The sequence below is a fragment of the Phocoena sinus genome, chromosome 4 (assembly GCF_008692025.1).
Source record: "Phocoena sinus isolate mPhoSin1 chromosome 4, mPhoSin1.pri, whole genome shotgun sequence".
In the NCBI taxonomy this organism is placed as follows: domain Eukaryota; kingdom Metazoa; phylum Chordata; class Mammalia; order Artiodactyla; family Phocoenidae; genus Phocoena; species Phocoena sinus.
In genome coordinates this window covers 92246739-92264987 of record NC_045766.1, presented here as the reverse complement: position 1 = coordinate 92264987, position 18249 = coordinate 92246739, and the positions used below count along the sequence as shown (strand labels likewise).

The 18249-nt window shown below is 36.9% G+C and overlaps 1 protein-coding gene across 4 annotated transcripts in view; it reads left to right on the top strand.

Moving 5' to 3' along the window:
- The window catches only part of ALCAM (activated leukocyte cell adhesion molecule), a 202660-nt gene that overhangs the window by 157841 nt on the left and 26570 nt on the right, over positions 1-18249 (top strand). The window contains exons 7-14 of one of the 4 annotated variants that reach the window (XM_032631259.1): positions 3612-3739; positions 5214-5346; positions 9555-9667; positions 11748-11883; positions 11991-12124; positions 14652-14784; positions 16896-16934; positions 17221-17338. In XM_032631259.1, the coding sequence (XP_032487150.1) occupies positions 3612-3739; positions 5214-5346; positions 9555-9667; positions 11748-11883; positions 11991-12124; positions 14652-14784; positions 16896-16934; positions 17221-17338 (934 nt within the window). Of the gene's footprint in view, positions 1-3611; positions 3740-5213; positions 5347-9554; positions 9668-11747; positions 11884-11990; positions 12129-14651; positions 14785-16895; positions 16935-17220; positions 17339-18249 lie in introns of all 4 variants that reach the window. The other 3 variants (XM_032631260.1, XM_032631261.1, XM_032631262.1) reach the window with 3 other exon arrangements.

Here is an 18249-nt window from a genome sequence, read left to right as displayed (position 1 = left end):
CCTGTACAGCTTATCTAAAATCAAACTATTGTTTCTGTATGTGGAAGCAGAACTCTGTTCAAAGATATTCAGTTGGAAATAAACTATCTTGGTGTAAGTACAGGAGTACAAGATAGGAAAGAACAGCAAGATGAGTGAAAAGGATCGGGAAATTGGCTTAAGAAACAACAGAATGTATGTGAGTGTCAGGCATGGGCAGATAGATGGGCAGAAAAGTCCTTGGATGAGGAACAAGGAAATGATTTTACTGTGGCTGGCTGTGTGGGGAGCACTGGGCACAGCTTTTGAGAAGGCACAATGTATGCAGTGCTGGGCTTCATGGCAAAGACCCAAAAGTGTTTAATATATAGTCCTGACATTCAAGGAGTTCACTATTCCAATAGGTAAGTAAGACATGTACATCAGAAGGAAATTGTCAATGCAAAGTTGCAAGTGGTAAGTGCCACAGGGACTTAGTGGACAGTCCTGAAAGCTCAGGTGCCCAAGGATAGTGATTCCAAAACTTCAGGATATGCATCAGAATCACCTGGAGGACTTGTTAGTAAACAAGTTACAGGACCTGGCTTTATAGCTTCTCATCCAGTAGTTGTGGAGAGGGGCCCAATACTGTGCATTTCTAACAAGTTCCTTGGTGATGCTAATGGTAATCATCTGAGGACCACAGCTGGAGAGCCACTGCTCTAGGGTGACTTTAGAGAAGTGAAGGAGGAGCTAAATGGAAAGTACAGAAGAGTACATTCAAGAAAAAGAAATTTGATCAGTTCATCTTGAGGAAGCCTGAGAAAGACGCGCTGGTCCACTCCTTTACCCTATCCAGTCAGTAATTTTTATAGAATCCAGTCAGAAGTTTTATAGAATCTAGCTCTTTCATCTTTGTATGTCTGATTCTGCCTTCTGACACTGCCTAAGATTATGCCACTATTCCTCATTGCTGGTATTTTTGTAACAACTTCTAAAATAGTATTCCTGTCTGTTCACGCCAAACTGCCCTGCAAGCTCCTGCCAGAAATATCTTTCTAAAACACAAATGTGAACATGTCACTACTGTGGTTAAAACTCTTCAGCGACTCCCCAGATCTCTCAGGTTAATCTTTAAACTCCCAATTTCAAAATGCCTTGAGTCCCCTATAACCATGGTCCTGACATGTCTCAACCTTCATCATTTAACTACTTTCTGTAGTCTGTTCTATTTTCCGGATTCCTCCTGTAGAATACTATGTACATTCCTATCCATATGCTGTCACTATCTTACCTTTGTTATCCAGCAAACACCTCCTTATTCTTCAAAACCCAGCTCCAGGGTCAATTCCTACAGGAAGCTTCCCAGTCTGGCGGATCTGTAAGCTACCAGTGATTACTATGTTTATACATCTTAGGCAGTTTTTGTGTTGTTACAGTCTTAATGGATAAGTTTGGTGTCATCATAAATAAACTGAAACTTCATTGAGGGCAGGGAATTGCTGTTTTTGACTTTGTAACTCTTGCACTTAGTGCCTGCACAAAACAAATATTACCCAAATGAGTGAATAAATGAGTGGACAGAGGATAAATGGGGAGAAGGGAGAAAGAAAAATTGAGTAGACTCTTTTGATCATTACGTAAGGGTATTTATGGAGTAGTGAGCTATAAGAGTCTTACCTGAACTAAGTTCAAGGCAATTGTGGATACCAGTTTAAGACATTTTTATTTCAATTTTTACATATTGGGAATGCGTGAAGAATTTTAAATATCATTGTAATATTCAAAGCACTACTTCAAAAACTTATTTAGAGAAAAAAATATATATATAAAGATGTAGAAAAGAGAAAGGCTCACAGTGAAGGACCAAATGAATTTGAAGGCAATGTTTCAGGTGTAGATTAATTAGAGCCTGTGCTAGAGAAGTGTGGGAATAGAAGGGGAGAATCAGATGCAAAATATAAGGATTAATCATTAAGAATGGGTGATTGAGTGGATAAGAGAGGGCAAAGGAGAAAGCCAGAGTAACTGGCAGACTGATGATTTACTAATAGAGTCAAACTGAAAGTCAAAGGGAGAGCAAGAGAGCTTTAATTTTGTTGGACGCAACAAAAATAGTGGGCAACCAGAAGGCTACTGTTAAAACTCAAATGTGTTACATTAACCTCTGATCTCAGTGTAGTTCTTCAACTCTCTAGTACAGAGCAGAGCCTATTGCAAAGGGGACACAGAGAAGGGGGGTTTTAAAATAGAGCATGAAGTCAGACCGATTATGATTCCTAGCTGTTCTGGCATCAGCTTTGGTCAGAGATGTGCTGCAGTGACGTGCTACAGACCAAGCTAGTCAGAGAAGGGCCATGAAAACGAGTGAGGGAGGCCTAGAAATGGAAGGCCAGTGGAGGACAAACTTTATTTACTTTCTGACTTAACTGAGAACTGCTGGTCAGGGAACTACCTCAGGCAAATTCAGAAAAATGAACAAGTATATTAAACCAATCTTTGATTAGCCTCAGAACATTCTGGGCAAATATTCAGAGATGCCCAAGCATGGGAAAAAGTCAGAGAAGCAATCTATAACAATCCTTCTAGGTTGTTTTTGCTGCACTTTAATCTTAGAAAGGTAAGTAAATGACTGCAAGAGATAGAAAAAAGCCTCAAAATCTACCACTTATTCGTCTCATTTTATTAGCTAATAGCAAAATAAGTCTCCATAGATAATTTCTGGTGCTGCCGGTTTGGAAATATAGACACATGCCTCAGTAGTTATTAAGCCTTGTGGAAGAGGTTCTCTAAAATAAACCTTTGCATTATATGATTTCAAAATTCATTGTTCATTGTATCATCAGCTACATAACAAGTGGATACATTAGAAAGTGGGTCATTTATAACTGCCAACACCACCTCCTTTTCTTTCCTATTAGCTGGATATGGTCCACTGTGTATTCAGCTTTTAATTTCTTTAGCATTCTACTGTTGAGCAGTAGCTTCAACTAAAGAATACGCTTTAGCCCTATTTTCACCATAAAAATGACCGAAATGGAATGAAAGTTGCATCTTGGCTCCAATGAACAGAAAAAAATTACAATACATTCACAGTTCTGTTGATTGTGTTAAGGGTCTCCCTCAGTTCATGGATTTATCTTTTTGAAAGCAGATCTACTCTCCGGCATGCCAAAAATCTTGCTGGTATTGTTTGGCTCATGTCCCTTTTTATTTAATATAAGGTATTATTGTGTAATAAGTGTGGGGGAGGGACTAATAGTTTTAGCTCCTTTGCTAGCTGCTCCAGTCTTTCCAAACTGTAAGATACATATAATATAGTTATATGTCCTTATAATGAGATTATACAGTGAGATTGTTCCTACTGGTCTTTTACACATAAAATAATTATGGTCATTCCTACCTCAGGTAAAGACATTTTGCTAAGAAGAAATTGATTTTTATGTAACAGGGTCTCTTTGTAGTTTGCTCTAACCAAGATTAGTACTTGTCAAGTAGCTATTAACTTCAATCCTTCTATAAAAAGATACATTTAAGCAATTACCATTACTAGCTTCTTGAGAAAATTGTGTATAATTTAGTCATTTTCATTGTATGTACTGAGTAATTTGGTACTTGATGAAATGGTTAACTTGTGTCTGTGACTCTTGCAGATCCTACAGAGCAGGTGACAATACAAGTGCTTCCATCAAAAAATGCCATCAAAGAAGGGGACAACATCACTCTTAAATGCTTGGGAAATGGTAACCCTCCTCCTGAGGAGTTTTTGTTTTACTTACCAGTAAGTGCTTCAGAATTATTACTTGAGTGAGACCACCATCATTCTGTCCTGTTGTTTGGCAGCTGGCTGACGTTAAGAGTTGTATATTCTTGGGCAGTGTGAGTGAGGCAAGGATGTTATTCTTGGAGTCAAGGGACACCTGTGGAATGTCCTTTAAAAGGTTTTTTGGCATCTGCCAGTGCTCTTGACTTTTTTTAATTCACTGTTAAGGGAAATCAGGGACAAAGAGGAAAAAATCTGATCATAGGAAACTGTAATGGTAGAAACTCAAGGTCTCATTATCCAAATAAACTATACGAATCTGCTCTTCAGAAGCAAACAAATATAAAATGAAGAATGATGACAGCAAATGGTCTGATGTGGATTCTGAATCTATACACAGTGCATTCATGAACACGTCCCTGAATTTCTGATATAGGGACACTTCTGTTGCACGTTATATTTAGCTTGATAGAATAAAGCAATGGGCTGTATCTTGCCACTGTATGTGGTCTTATACAGCCATTTTCTCAACTCTTATCAGTATCACAGCTGAAAGAAATGATATCTAGAGGATAATTTGGATGTGTTCTAGATGCTATGGAGCCAGACTAGGAGAGAGCTCTGTCTGAGGACACTTGCTGGCTCTCCCACAGCCTTCCCAAGTTGGCGTTTGACATAATCTTCCACTGGGAGAAGCCATATACAACTCTGTACTGCATTTACTGCAGGGATCTGTTCACAAATGTCACCCACTGCATTGTTCAGTAATGTTTAAGAGTATCATCTACTATATTACTCAGAAGACAAGTATAAGTGATTTCCTTTCTACTTAAATGTTGACGGAAAATTCTGTTTATCTTAATAAACTGACACATTGTTTTTGTCTAAAGCACAAATGAAAAATTGAAACTAATTATGTTTTTACCTTGATTTTTTAGGGATGACAGAGCCAAATTTGTGTCTTAGTTTTAACAACAATTATCTTTTTTGTTACTATATCCTCCTAATTCATCTATATATTTTTAAAATTCTTAGTTATTAATTCTTTTCTTTTTCTTTTCTCTTTTTAAAATTTCTTTTCCCCCTCTCTTTCTTCCTCCCTCCCTCCCTCCCTTCCTTCCTTCCTAATTTGGATTATATGTTATGTTTTCTTTTAAGCTGCAGATCTTTTTGTCAGATTAAGCAAGGGATAAATGTAAAAATAAAGTATTAGACATTTTTTAAAAATCTGCCTTAACAAACACAAGCCATGCTGTCAATAAAATAGATGTCATCAATACAATGTAAATTAGCTTCTCAATTTCCTTAGAACGAAATGACCAGTTATTTTTCCAGGATTCAGATAATACAAACTCTACTCTCATTTGTCCAATCGAAGAAATACATTCCTTTTTTTTTCTTATCTGAGAAAATGTCATTTTAATCAAGAAATATAACTGTTCTTATTGTAGCTACCAAGTGTAATCATCTGACATTTTGCCTCTATCAAAAGGGACAGCCCGAAGGAATACGAAGTTCAAATACTTACACATTGGCAGATGTGAGGCGCAATGCAACAGGAGACTATAAATGCTCCCTGATAGACAAAAAGAGCATGATTGCTTCAACAGCCATCACAGTTCACTGTAAGTCACCTTATTCTTCATTACCAGCTTCACTTTAAAGGCCTCTCATAGTCTAACTTTGCTACCTCTTCAAATAAATTGCAGCTACATTTTTCTTAAATAATGTGGTTTCAATAGACTTACTAAAGAGCATCAGCGTGAACCCAACTTTGGTCCAGATTTGCCCTACAATATTGAAATCTTGAATGGATCTAATAATTGCAACTTTTGGCAGTGATAAACCTCCATCTTCTTTCTAAATGTCTTCAGTTTGTGGTATTAATAAAATATTCACATGCATCTTAAAGAAATAAATTATTTTATATCTTAAGAAAATATTTGGATATTCTCGAAGTTTACAAGGTTTGCATTTGGCCAAGAAAAGTGTAGGTTAAGTATCTTTTTAAAATTACAGAGTACTCTTAACACCCAAGCCCAAGCAACAGAAATTTTCTAGAGACAGAACCACTTCGAAATCACCCAGAACTTTTAACCCACTTTTATACTTCAGATACTCCAAAAGTTATATTTACTCCAGTAGATAGAAAAAAATAAATATGCATAGAAAACAGGTGCTTCACTTGAGTTCTTCATTTTGTAACTCCTGACAGTCTGTATTATTGATGTACCCTATGCATTGTAGAAATGGGAAACTAATTTGAACTGCTCCCTGGTGACACTAGAATACACAGAGTGCTTTGGGCAAATGTCAGTCTTGCTTGGAAATATAAGCCAAATTTTCTAATAAGTCCTTTGCACCCAACAGCACCTCTAGACATGATCCATTACAGTAAGGTTTCTCTAGACATGATCCACTACAATCCCACTGAATATGAGTGTTTCTTTGTTTCAGAATTGAAAGAGATATTAGAAACTGTTCTGAGGAAATGGTTCTAAATCTATTACTCCACCCATAACGCTTGGAAAACACGCAGGATAGGAGCTAGAAGTTTGAAGGAGGTACATCGGGGAATAGAGTAACCAGATGGTTGCTTTTGAGTGTCTGATGTTGGGAGCACACCCTGGGGAGCCCTGTGGTTACAGTGGACTGTTAAGAAATATTCACAGCTAAGCTACTTCTCTGTTTGCTCCATTTTCATGTTGAACATATCTGAATGTGTCTGCCATCAGGGGCTAGTTAGAGAGAAAACAGTGACCTGTCAGGATAACAACTGTGCTACTTTTTCTCTGAGGACATTTATCCAGTTTTTTCCATAGGGGAAAAGAAGTGAAGTGAGGGAATATAACCAGCAGATAAAATTGCCTGTGGAATAACTTTCTGATATCATTGTTCATGAAATCTTTGGGCCAATAACCAATAACCTCCAGTGCTTAGTGATGGTACAATCTGCTTGTGTTTTTTGGGTTTTTTTTTTTTTTTTTTTTTTGGGTACGTGGGCCTCTCACTGCTGTGGCCTCTCCCATTGTGGAGCACAGGCTCCGGACGCGCAGGCTCAGCGGCCATGGCTCACGGGCCCAGCCGCTCCGCGGCACATGGGATCTTCCCGGACTGGGGCACGAACCCGTGCCCCCTGCATCGGCAGGTGGACTCTCAACCATTGCGCCACCGGGGGAGCTCCCTGCTTATGTTTAAGAGATGCTAGCTACTCAGGACGCTAAAGAAAGAGATCTCTCATTTATATCACCTGTATATCAGGCAGAGAAGGATAGATGGCAGAAGGTTTAGGCAAAAGGCTGTGCTGCGGCTACATAATACCTCAATGATTAGCTGCGATTAAAAAGAAAGTAAACAAAAGCATGTAACAGTTTAATTGAATTTCAGTGCATTTAATTGGATTTAAATACATTTTGCTTTTGGAAGGTAGGCTTTAACACTGGGCTCTAAGGCCTGTGTTGCTCTGAAAAGCTAAAATACCATATGCTAACATATATATATGGAAGCTAAAAAAAAAAAAAATGGTACTGATGAACCTAGTGGCAGGGCAGGAATAAAGACGTAGACATAGAAAATGGACTTGAGGACAAGGAATGTGGGAGGGGTAGGACATGGGAAGCTGGGGTGAAGTGAGAGTAGCATCAACATATATACACTACCAAGGGTAAAATAGATAGCTAGTGGGAAGCAGCAGCATAGCACAGGGAGATCAGCTCGGTGTTTTGCTGCGACCTAGAGGGGTGGGATAGGGAGAGTGGGAGGGAGACGCAAGAGGGAGGGGATATGGGAATATATGTATTTATATGGCTGATTCACGTTGTTGTACAGCAGAAACTAGCACAGTATCGTGAAGCAATTATACTCCAATAAAATCTATTAAAAAGAAAAAGCTAAAATAGCATTGCAAGTAAATCAAGATTTTACTCTAAATTACATGAAATGAAAACATAAAAATCTTATTTTTGCCCATTTATTCTAAATTGTTTGCTTTCAAAAAAGATTTGTTTCCTTTCCATAGATGACTAAAGGGAGTAGATAGAGAAGCACCAACCAGTACTTGCACATATTAGCAGAACAGACCTCTCATCAGGCTTTTAGCCCACAGATCTATAGTTGCTGTTGAAGCACTTACTAGTCCTCTGCCAATTCACGCACATATAGATTCTTCATCCAAGCTTTCAAAGTCCATCATCATCCTTTAAAATCACTTCTTTTATCTTCTCACTGGCAAGTTAACTGTCCAGCTAAGAAAAAGCTTTAACTTGCCCTGAATTGAATTTTCATCTAAATATAATTCAACCAAATATTCTGAGGAAACTCCACTTTTCTATGTGATAATGCCTATTTTAATATTAATGAGAAACATGCTTCTTCCCTTCATTCATTCAACAATAGTTTTTGAGGGCCTACAATGTGGCAGACACTGTAGATACACAGTGACAACTCAAGTCACGGTCCCTATCCCAAAGATGCTTACAGCCTAGCAGGCGAAACAAGTGTTGAAAATAATGCTGTAAACAGTCAATAAATTACAATTATAACATGTAAAACCAAGGAGAAGCACAGGATGCAATAGCAAATCCCACTGCCATAGGATAAAGTCCCAACTCTTAGCATGGCAAGCACAGTCCTTAGTCTGGCCTTAATTACTTGTATAGGTTTACCTTCCATGTGTTATAACCATTCATACCAGTTTACTCACCACTGTAAAATCTGCCAAGCTCTCTCACCTCTTTGCCTTTGCTTATGTGGCAGAAGTTTTCCCAACATCTCTGCTTATCAAAGCCCTTCTCAACCATCAGGGGCCACAAACAGATACTGCCTCCATGCAATGCCTTTACTACTGCTTTGAAAGCCAAGTTGGTTCTGTTCTCCACTCCCATAAGTCTTCGCTTGTACCTCTGTCTGTAGCCCTTACTCTAGTTTTTCAGCAAATATTTCTTGAGCTCCTAATCTATAGCACGTTTGCCACTAGGTGCTGATTTCATGCTGCCGTGTAGTGTCATCACATAGTTGAGTGCATATTACCTCTACCTCAAACTGTAAATTGTCAGCTCATTATTCATCTCAGTATCTCCTGTCAGTGCTTGGAACATAGTAGTTGTAGTATAGTATCTACATAGTATCTGCATAGTATCTACAATAAATGTTCTTTTGAACTGGATTTTCCTCATACAGATCATACCATGACAGTAAGATTTTTATAGAAATTACTTTCCATCTGAAAGATTTTACTTCCTTAGATGTATTTATACTCTGTTTTTAAAAAATGGTATCTGCTGACAGTGTACCTAATAATAAATCTTATTTAAAATTTCAACTACATGAGAAACGGGATAGCATTTTTGAAAAATATCTAACCATTATAGTCAATTCTCTCTGAAGAAACACGTAGACACCTAATGGTTTTTTAGTTTATCACCTGCTGTCTAAATATACTTGATTTTCCAATGGTGTGCCTTATCAACTCTTTTTATAATATTTACTTAGTCATCATCTTTCTTTATTTTCTTCCAGAAGTGATTTAAGAATTTTTTTCTAAAGGTGATAGGCCCCAGGTGAGCACTTACATGCAGTCAAAACATCAATCATGTTAACTGCAAATAAATGCATAATCAATTAGATTGACCGTTCACTTGTCCAAACTGATCTCAAAGCTGGCTTGAAAAGCTAGACTGATTATGCTACAGTTCAGTTATTTCAGTCACATAAATCACTTCTGAATTTCAAGTGCAGTTAGAAGGATTTCTTTTTCTTTCATCTATTTTTTTCTCAAAAAATATTTTGACTATCTTTCTGGAGTTGCATTTCAAGCATACTTTCTGCTTCACAGATTTGGATTTGTCCTTAAACCCAAGTGGGGAAGTGACCAAGCAGATTGGCGATGCTCTGCCTGTGTCATGCACAATATCTGCTAGTAAGAACGCAACTGTGGTATGGATGAAAGTAAGTAATATTCCTTGGTAATATTCCACTGTTTGAACTGATTTCTTTTTAGGCTTCTCTTATATATTTATACAATATGTTTATACACCCACACTCATACTCTGTTTCTCTCTATATAATACAAATCATACCACAATAAACTTTTTTAGAGGTACTCAGCATCACTATGGCATCCATAATTGATTCTCTGAAACTTAGTTTGGGGCATTAATTTAATTATGTGTACCAACTGAGTAATTATACACATACACACATGCACATGGTTACACACACATATACAGTTATACACTTTAGGGATTAACAGCTTCCAATGTGTTTTAATCCACAACATTATAAACAGTGTGTTTACAACAACCATGTGAAATATGTAGGAAAATGATTATTTGCCCACATTATTCAAAAGAAGTTGAAGCAGGAGAAATCAAAGAGCCACAGGTGACAGAGTGGAGACGAGCTCAGGCCTTACCCAGCATAAATACTGCACTCTAGTCACATAACCTTCTGCCTTTCTGCTGAAACTGACCTTAAGTGTCTGAATGTGGGTTCCATGAATTAGTAGCTCCTTGAAGGCAGAGATCTCTTTTCACCCCTGGGCCATAGTAGAACACCTGGAACATACTAGGAGCTTTGTCTGTATTTCCTGAGTAGTTATATTCTTGTAATTGTCTGAAATGTAGGCCATTACCTGGGGACCCAACCATTGGTATTATCTTTTTAGAGTGAGAAAGTAGAATTGGTAATTGGTGATTTGAGACAAGGTTATCACCAAAGGGAAAGGTTGTAACTATGTTCCCTCCACTCGAATCCTTGGCTAGTGTATCTGAACACCCAGTCCATTTATTACTAGAACATGGCATATAACAGAAGCACTTAACCAGTGATGTGTTGACAAAACACATACAAACCACTTAAAATAGGGGTTGGCAAGAATTATCTTTGTCAAAAAAATTGTGGGAAATTTATTGCTCAAGTTTCTTCTTGATGAAAATGTTAATTATTTTCTATTGCTTTCTTATCTCTTTTCATGCTGGATCCTCTGTTACTTCTTATCTTACTCTTAAAGCTCAGTTTCTTATTTCACTTTCTCTTAAACACAACCTCATCACAACTTCTTATTTACTCAGATAGTTAAAATGCATATTTAGCATGAGGTATTAGTAGTAGTTAATGGTCAAAGGACTAGAGAAGTTCTAGGCATATGAACACTCAGTGTGTGTTTTACTACAGGACTGGAGAAACTAAGTTTACTTGGCTAAACCAGTTTCCACATCAGCTGCAGTCACTGCTGTTGATTAAATACCTCATGTCAGTAGTGCCGATCAATATTGCCTGGCCATTGGTTAGTTGATGGAAATGGAAAAAAATTCGTAGTGAACAAATACCACATAATCTTAAGATTGTGTTTAGTTGTCTTCTTAGGAGCATTTCAATTTCTGGTAAATAGCATTATTTTCTGTCTATAAAATGATTTTCAAAATTAAATGTTGCATTTCCTTTGTTCATAGGAATTAGGATAGTAATCTGTTATTAAAGGTTTCTTTAAAAATCATTTTTGTCATAACTGCCATGGCTGTGTAATGGATCCCCTGTCTTGAAAACTGTCTCCTATAAAATGACTTTCAGGTATTTATATCCATCATTGATGATGTAGCACAAGTCTCCAATATCTGTCAATTCAAATTCATCTACATTTACTATAAGGAGTAGCTACTATCAACTGAGAATTCTCCTTAATGTAAACACATTATATTATGCATATAATTAAGTCCTCATAACAATTCAATATGGTAAGATTACTACCCCATTTTACAAATAAGGAAACCAAGTCTCAGAAGTTTATGAACTTGTTCCAAATTATAAATTCAGTAAATAGAAGAGTCTGACATAAAACTCTGATATGTCTAACTCTAAAAGTACAGAGGAAAAAGGAAATCTATTTTTGAAAGAATTTGAAGTTAAAAAAAGAAGCTTTCATTTTCATTAGACCCAGAAGTATAATTTTGGGCTTCATTATTATGTAATAAATACATGGAGAGTTATAATTGTACCATGTGACATAATTAACTTTTTATTTAATCAGGATAACATCAGGCTTCGATCTAGCCCATCATTTTCTAGTCTCCATTATCAAGATGCTGGAAACTATGTCTGTGAGACTGCTCTGCAAGAGGTTGAAGGACTAAAGAAAAGAGAGTCATTGACTCTGATTGTAGAAGGTAATAAAATACGTGAGCACCAATTTAAATTTTTCTTTGAGAATTTAATATCTCTTTCTTTTATGATCTCAGTTCAACATCTTATTTTAAGTGTAATGACATTTTAGGAAAACCTCAAATCAAAATGACAAAGAAAACTGACCCCAGTGGACTGTCTAAAACAATAATCTGCCATGTGGAAGGTTTTCCGAAGCCAGCTATACAGTGGACAATTACTGGCAGTGGAAGCGTCATAAACCAAGCAAGTATTTGTCTTCTTGTTATGTGCTGAACTTGGCCCAATGTGCGGTTTTATTTAGGTACCTAAACTGTAGGCTAGCTTGTTATCAACATGAAATTTGCAGTATATTTTCAGAAGAAGCTTTTGCTAACTTCTTAATTTTCCCAAAGGAAGACCATAACTCAAAGAGAAATTTAAAATCATAGGGCCATGGAGAATGGAAGAATCATTTTGTTGTGGTCAATATCTGTTTTTAAAAGGAAATAAATTAAGTGTTGTTCCATGATCATTAATTCCTGAAACTTGGGTGATTAAAGCACTAACGTATATGCTTTCCTGCATCATGAACTTCCACATCTGAGTATAAGTGGCCTCACTTAATACTTTACTTACTTATACACATTAAGTGTTATTTCTTCTTGAAACTGGGCCCTGGGTTGTGGTGAAGAACATAGTATACTGTGAACATATGGTCTGATTTGCGTGTGCCAGGGCCAGAGTAAGGCCAGCTAAATATATAGTGTCTAGGTTGGTTCCTGCTGAACAAAAATATTCATAAAGTATTCATAAAATAAACAGTAATATTTGTACCTTTGTCACACCATTTTAGTTGGTAGTAGTAAAGGGCTAAGAACTTATGAACACTACCATTAATTTTCTTTGACACACACACACACACACACACACACACACACACACACACACAAGATGAGAACATGGTCTATCACTAACAGTTCAGAGCTGTAATTCCATTAAATTGCCAGTTAGCTTGAGTTACTGACATACTTGTTAATTCCATTTTCTCTAAGACAGTCTTCATGTCCGTCTTCTCAGTGCAGCCACCTAAAGACTCTTCAGGAATACCCAGATGTGCCATTTGATTGTTTGAATCTTCTGTGCTGCCTTCTTCCCAGCTTCAGACCCAGTTGAAATCTGAGAAGGCATGCATAAACCAGAGTTTCAATATAAAGTTAAAATGTCCATTCTTTCTCTGTCTGGGGAAGTTGGGCAGCTGGTCCAGCTTATGCAATGTAGTTTTGCAGAGCAAGGTGAATTTTGGCTCTTTCACCTATGGGTGATGGATATAAATTTGCATAGCTCAAGTATGGAAGGTCCCCAAAGGAGTGGACACAAGCAGATGCCTCCTGATTTGGTTAAGTGTGATGCGGACACACAAGCAAGAGAACATGCCTGAGGAGGACAAAAAGGCTCTTGATTTCAGAAAAAAGACCTGAATTGCTGACAATGTACTCATCTATTTTTTGGCATAAAAAATGACTGTTTCTTTTCTATTCTTTTTTCTTTCTAGTTCAATTTAGTAATAATTACAGCAAAAATAACTTTTGGTACTGGGTAATGCAAACAAAGAAAATAGAAAAATAAGCATCTGGTAAATATTTGATGAATAAAAAGATACAAAGATTTAAAAGGCCATCCTAGAAATAAGCAAATGTATTGTAGAGATAAACATAATAAAAACAAAGACTCAGTGAGAAAGTTATGTGAAAAATACTAGTGGGAAATGGAAAAAAAGCAGATGAACTTACTATGAGGATAAAAATAATGATGCCATTCTTCATTGTCAAGAAGGACTGATTCTGACCCACTAGGTGATATGTTATTTTTCTTGTCCTAGGTTTGTGCTGATACATCCATATTTTTTTATTTGTTCCCTCCTCAATCACATGGTGAATCTATTATTTTACAACTACTGTACTTGTGCCCCAACCCTACCCCAGGGGCTCCATGATGTCTCTAAGCATGAAGCTCTCTCCTGTCCTCAAGGCCTTTAAGATGTAGTTGAGGAGAAAGCACATAGAGAACAATACAGGATGTGGTGTGTATAATATGTCCCAGAAAAGAATACAAGTACATGCTTGCTTTAGTGGAGTTGGACTTAGGAGTCATGTCCTGGGGAAGAGATTAAAGTGAATTTTCTCTTATGTTTGAAGGAATTAAATGGCAGTGATGATCCTCATTAATACCTCACAAAAACCAAATGAACTTACCAGTCACTGAAAAAATAACCTATCCTCTGTATTTAGCTCAAGAAAATTGAGGAAAAAAATAGTCTTTTTCCCATGAGAAAACCATACATACATATGCACTTAGATATCATGGCTTAAGGTAAAGGGATTCACCCCTGTAGTGAAGAACAATGACATAGTTTACAAATAGAATTAAATTCATGTTTATTAGGAGAAAATTGGTGATGAGTTAATCTCTAACTAATTATTTTGAGACAGGTACTATCATGTCAAAATAATGACTAACCTGAGCATCTATTGAAAAAGAAGAGTTTAATTGATTTAATTATTAGAATTAATAATAGAAGCATAAACAGAAATCCAGGTATGGATTCGCTACTCTTTTTCCTCCATTCTGTGGTTATAAACCTAAACTGGTCTTATCTATGACCTTACATGTACCCTTGAATGCCGGATAACACGACAGAACACCATACCTATGCCATTTCATTCAGTATTACTCTTTCTCATGTTTTTAATTCATTTCCATTTCTAAATCCATTTTCCTTTTCTTTTTCCAGACAGAGGAATCTCCTTATATCAATGGCAGGTATTATAGTAAAATTATCATTTCCCCTGAAGAGAATGTTACATTAACTTGCACAGCAGAAAACCAGCTGGAGAGAACAGTAAACTCCTTGAATGTCTCTGCTAGTGAGTATTTCCTTTCTGGCATTAAAAATGTAAGAAAATTTGAAGTTATTCTTCATTAGTTTAAAATCTTCAATTCCATCTTCCTGTGCTGCATTATGGTAAGTTTTATTTATTTATTTTGCATTTGATATCATCATCATAAGGTTCTTCTTTTTTCTTTTTTCCTGGTATCCATTCTTGTACAATCCTTGTCTTGGCAGTTAAATCATTTCATGTTTTATGGGTCAGACACTTTATCTTGTACAGGAATATTTCCAAGATCAACAGAGGATAAGGACTAAGTTGCTCTTAATCCATGTTCTGTGTTCAGAGTACAGATAATTCAAAGATTATCTGAAAACATTTCTGTAACAATTTTAATTTTGGTAATTTTTTAATTCCCCTTAATCTATTATTTTGCATTTCAATTCTTTGTAGTATTTATCCTATTCTTATTTTGCACAGGGATGCCATATGCTTAAAGTCATTCAGCAAGTTGGTAGTAAAACTGATATCAGAATTCCTGAAATCTAGTTTCAAAAATTGATGCTTTTGAATATCATATTTGAATCATAGGTTACAAAAACAAACAAATGAGATTATCTCAGAGAAAGTGACAAAAAAAAATCTGTCAATGCTGAAATCAAGGTAATGGAAACATACCAGTAGCAGCTTCTTTATTTAATTTGAAATTATCTCTCATCTTCAATTCTGTAATTCTTTTTTTGCCATGTCAGTCTTAAAACAGGGCTGGCTTAGAATGAGGCTCAGTTCTGGACAAGATGCTAACTGACCCTCCAAACCTTCATTCTTCAGTCAGTTGGAATCCTGTATGTGACATTAGCAGGATAGAGATATACTAGCTAGGAATTAGCTGGAGCTAGGAGAAAATAATTATCTAAAGATAATGGTCCTTAACAGAATATGACTGGAATTTAAAAGCCTTTTGGATTGACAGGAGAAAAGAACCAAACGAACATAACTCTAAAATAGGAGTACTGACTTCTCTGAATTCAATTCAGTGAGTACTGATTTGTCCTACCTACAAAGAGAACTTATCCTTTCTTCCTGAACACAAGTCTCTCTTTTTATTCTAACCCATCGAATAGTGGTTTTCTAGACCTTGCAGTGGTTTGATCAACATCTAATACCGTCATTTTCAAGTTCACTGAGCACCGAGAAATTCCAATATAGTATGTATGAGGAGGGGTCTAGGAATCTGCATTTTAACAAACATCACTGGAAGTTCTGATGCAAGCCCATGTGCATAGAAGGATATTTATTTAGTCTAATATTAGATGATAATCCACCACAGTGGCAATCCTTAACATGGGCCAGGAGCACGGCACTATCAGAGTCATTTGGAGGGCTTTTACAAGCATCACATACATTGCCCCTTCACCTCTGAGACGTCCCCAGTTTTGTTTTTTTGTGTTTTTTTTTTTTTTTTTTGCGGTACACGGGCCTCTCACTGTTGTGGCCTATCCCGTTGCGGAGCACAGGCTCCGGACGCGCAGGCTTAGCGGCCATGGCTCACAGGCCCAGCCGCTCCGCGACATGTGGGATCCTCCCAGACCGGGGCACGAACCCGTGTCCCCTGCATCGGCAGGTGGACTCTCAACCACTGCGCCACCAGGGAAGCCCACGTCCCCAGTTTTAACCTCCACCCCTACCACTTTGAGAATGTCTCTAGTGGCAAATCCCTGACACTAGAGAATGAAAATGAATTCTCCTCCATTGAGGTCAGAAAATTGGAAAAAAGTTGAGAAACACTACATTGAAGATTTCATACACTGCAACTTGTTTCTCTTAAAAAAGAAGTCCTATTAAAAGGTGGTAGATAGTGGGGAAATTAATATGGATTTCAGATCGATACTATAGCTTGTCAGTTGTGAAGTTATCTGTGGTAGATTAATACCTTTGCAGTTTTAACTACTCGCCTTTCTTTAAAACAAGATGAATTTCTTTGTAGGGAAGTTCACACTCTATTAAGTGTAAATTTTTTTCTACCCTTAGCTGTAGAGTAGATATTTTATCTTTGAGTATTTTTACATCATACTATAATGGTAAAGGTGACTTTCATATATCAACAAATTTTGTTTTTAATTTCATATTAACATTTTTCATTTCAGTAAGTATTCCAGAACACGATGAGGCAGACGAGATAAGTGGTAGGTACTATGCTGCCGACTCTTCTTCCTTGACTATCTGCTCAAGATTTATGAAGTGTCATTGTATAAGTAATTTTCTTAGCTGTCACAATTTTGACTTGAATTAAAATAGCAAATGAGACAAGAGAGTAAGAATGCTAAAATTTTAATCCTTTAAAAGCACAAGTTTGCATGTTACTCTTAGTAGTGAGCCTCAGTCATTTTTAATAAGAATAACTAGATTGATGTATTTTCACAAATGCTTGGCATTGTCTGTAATTGCATGGGCTTTTCTTTTTTGTTGTAGATGAAAACAAAGAAAAGGTGAATGACCAGGCAAAACTAATTGTGGGAATCGTTGTTGGTCTCCTCCTCGCTGCCCTAGTTGCTGGTGTCGTCTATTGGCTGTACATGAAGAAATCAAAGTAAGTTGTAGAAAAAAGATCTTCATTGTTCATTGACTTTCACTGGGAGAAAATAGTGTGTTCATTATGCTCATTTCAGCTGGGCATGTAATTTCTATAATAGGAAAGACATATCCCCCAAATCAGGCTGATCATATTTTGTCTTCAGCTCACTGTGACTATATTACCAAGACTGGGGACATGGCTTGGAGTGATTTCACCTGTGTCCCCTTATTTTTCTCCGTCAGTAGTCTGAATTCAATTATCTGATTTTTTTTCAATGCTTAGGTAGATTTTTAAAAAGCACGTAGTGCCTAAAAGTCAGCCATTCTAAACTGTTTGGCTGAGGTTGCTGGAGATTAAGTAAAAGCGGTTAGTACATCCTGCAGGGACAGCCGGGTGTCTTTGCAGTGACAGGTCTGGCCAGCAGTGCAAGTGTTGGTGAGGTAGAGCCATCTTGTTGTCACTACTTCTCTATGCTACTTAGGTCACTTTGTTCCGTAGAAGAATCTAATTCAGGGAAAAAGTCATCATTATGTTGTCTTGAGTTTTAAAACAATGATTAGACAAAGTACCAAGATTACTTTAAAAATGATTTAGATGATGTTTAAAGATTATTAGAGTCATGAAATAATACATATGGTATCAACCTCACAAATCTTCTAACAGTGGTTTATAATGAAAATCCGGTTGACCAATGAAGATTCTTAACATACACACATACCTAGTATTCCTCATTGCCCCAGCTCTGACCCTAGGTTCAGATGCAACTGGTCAGAGATGCAATTCTAGCATTGCAGTTTTTAAAAGTTCCATTGGTGATTATGTGGTGTACCCCTGGTTTCAAACATGGGTTTCAAACTCCTGTATCTAATAAATGAGGAAATTGAATTTTGCAAGGGGATATGTATAGCTAGTGGCAACTTTAGACT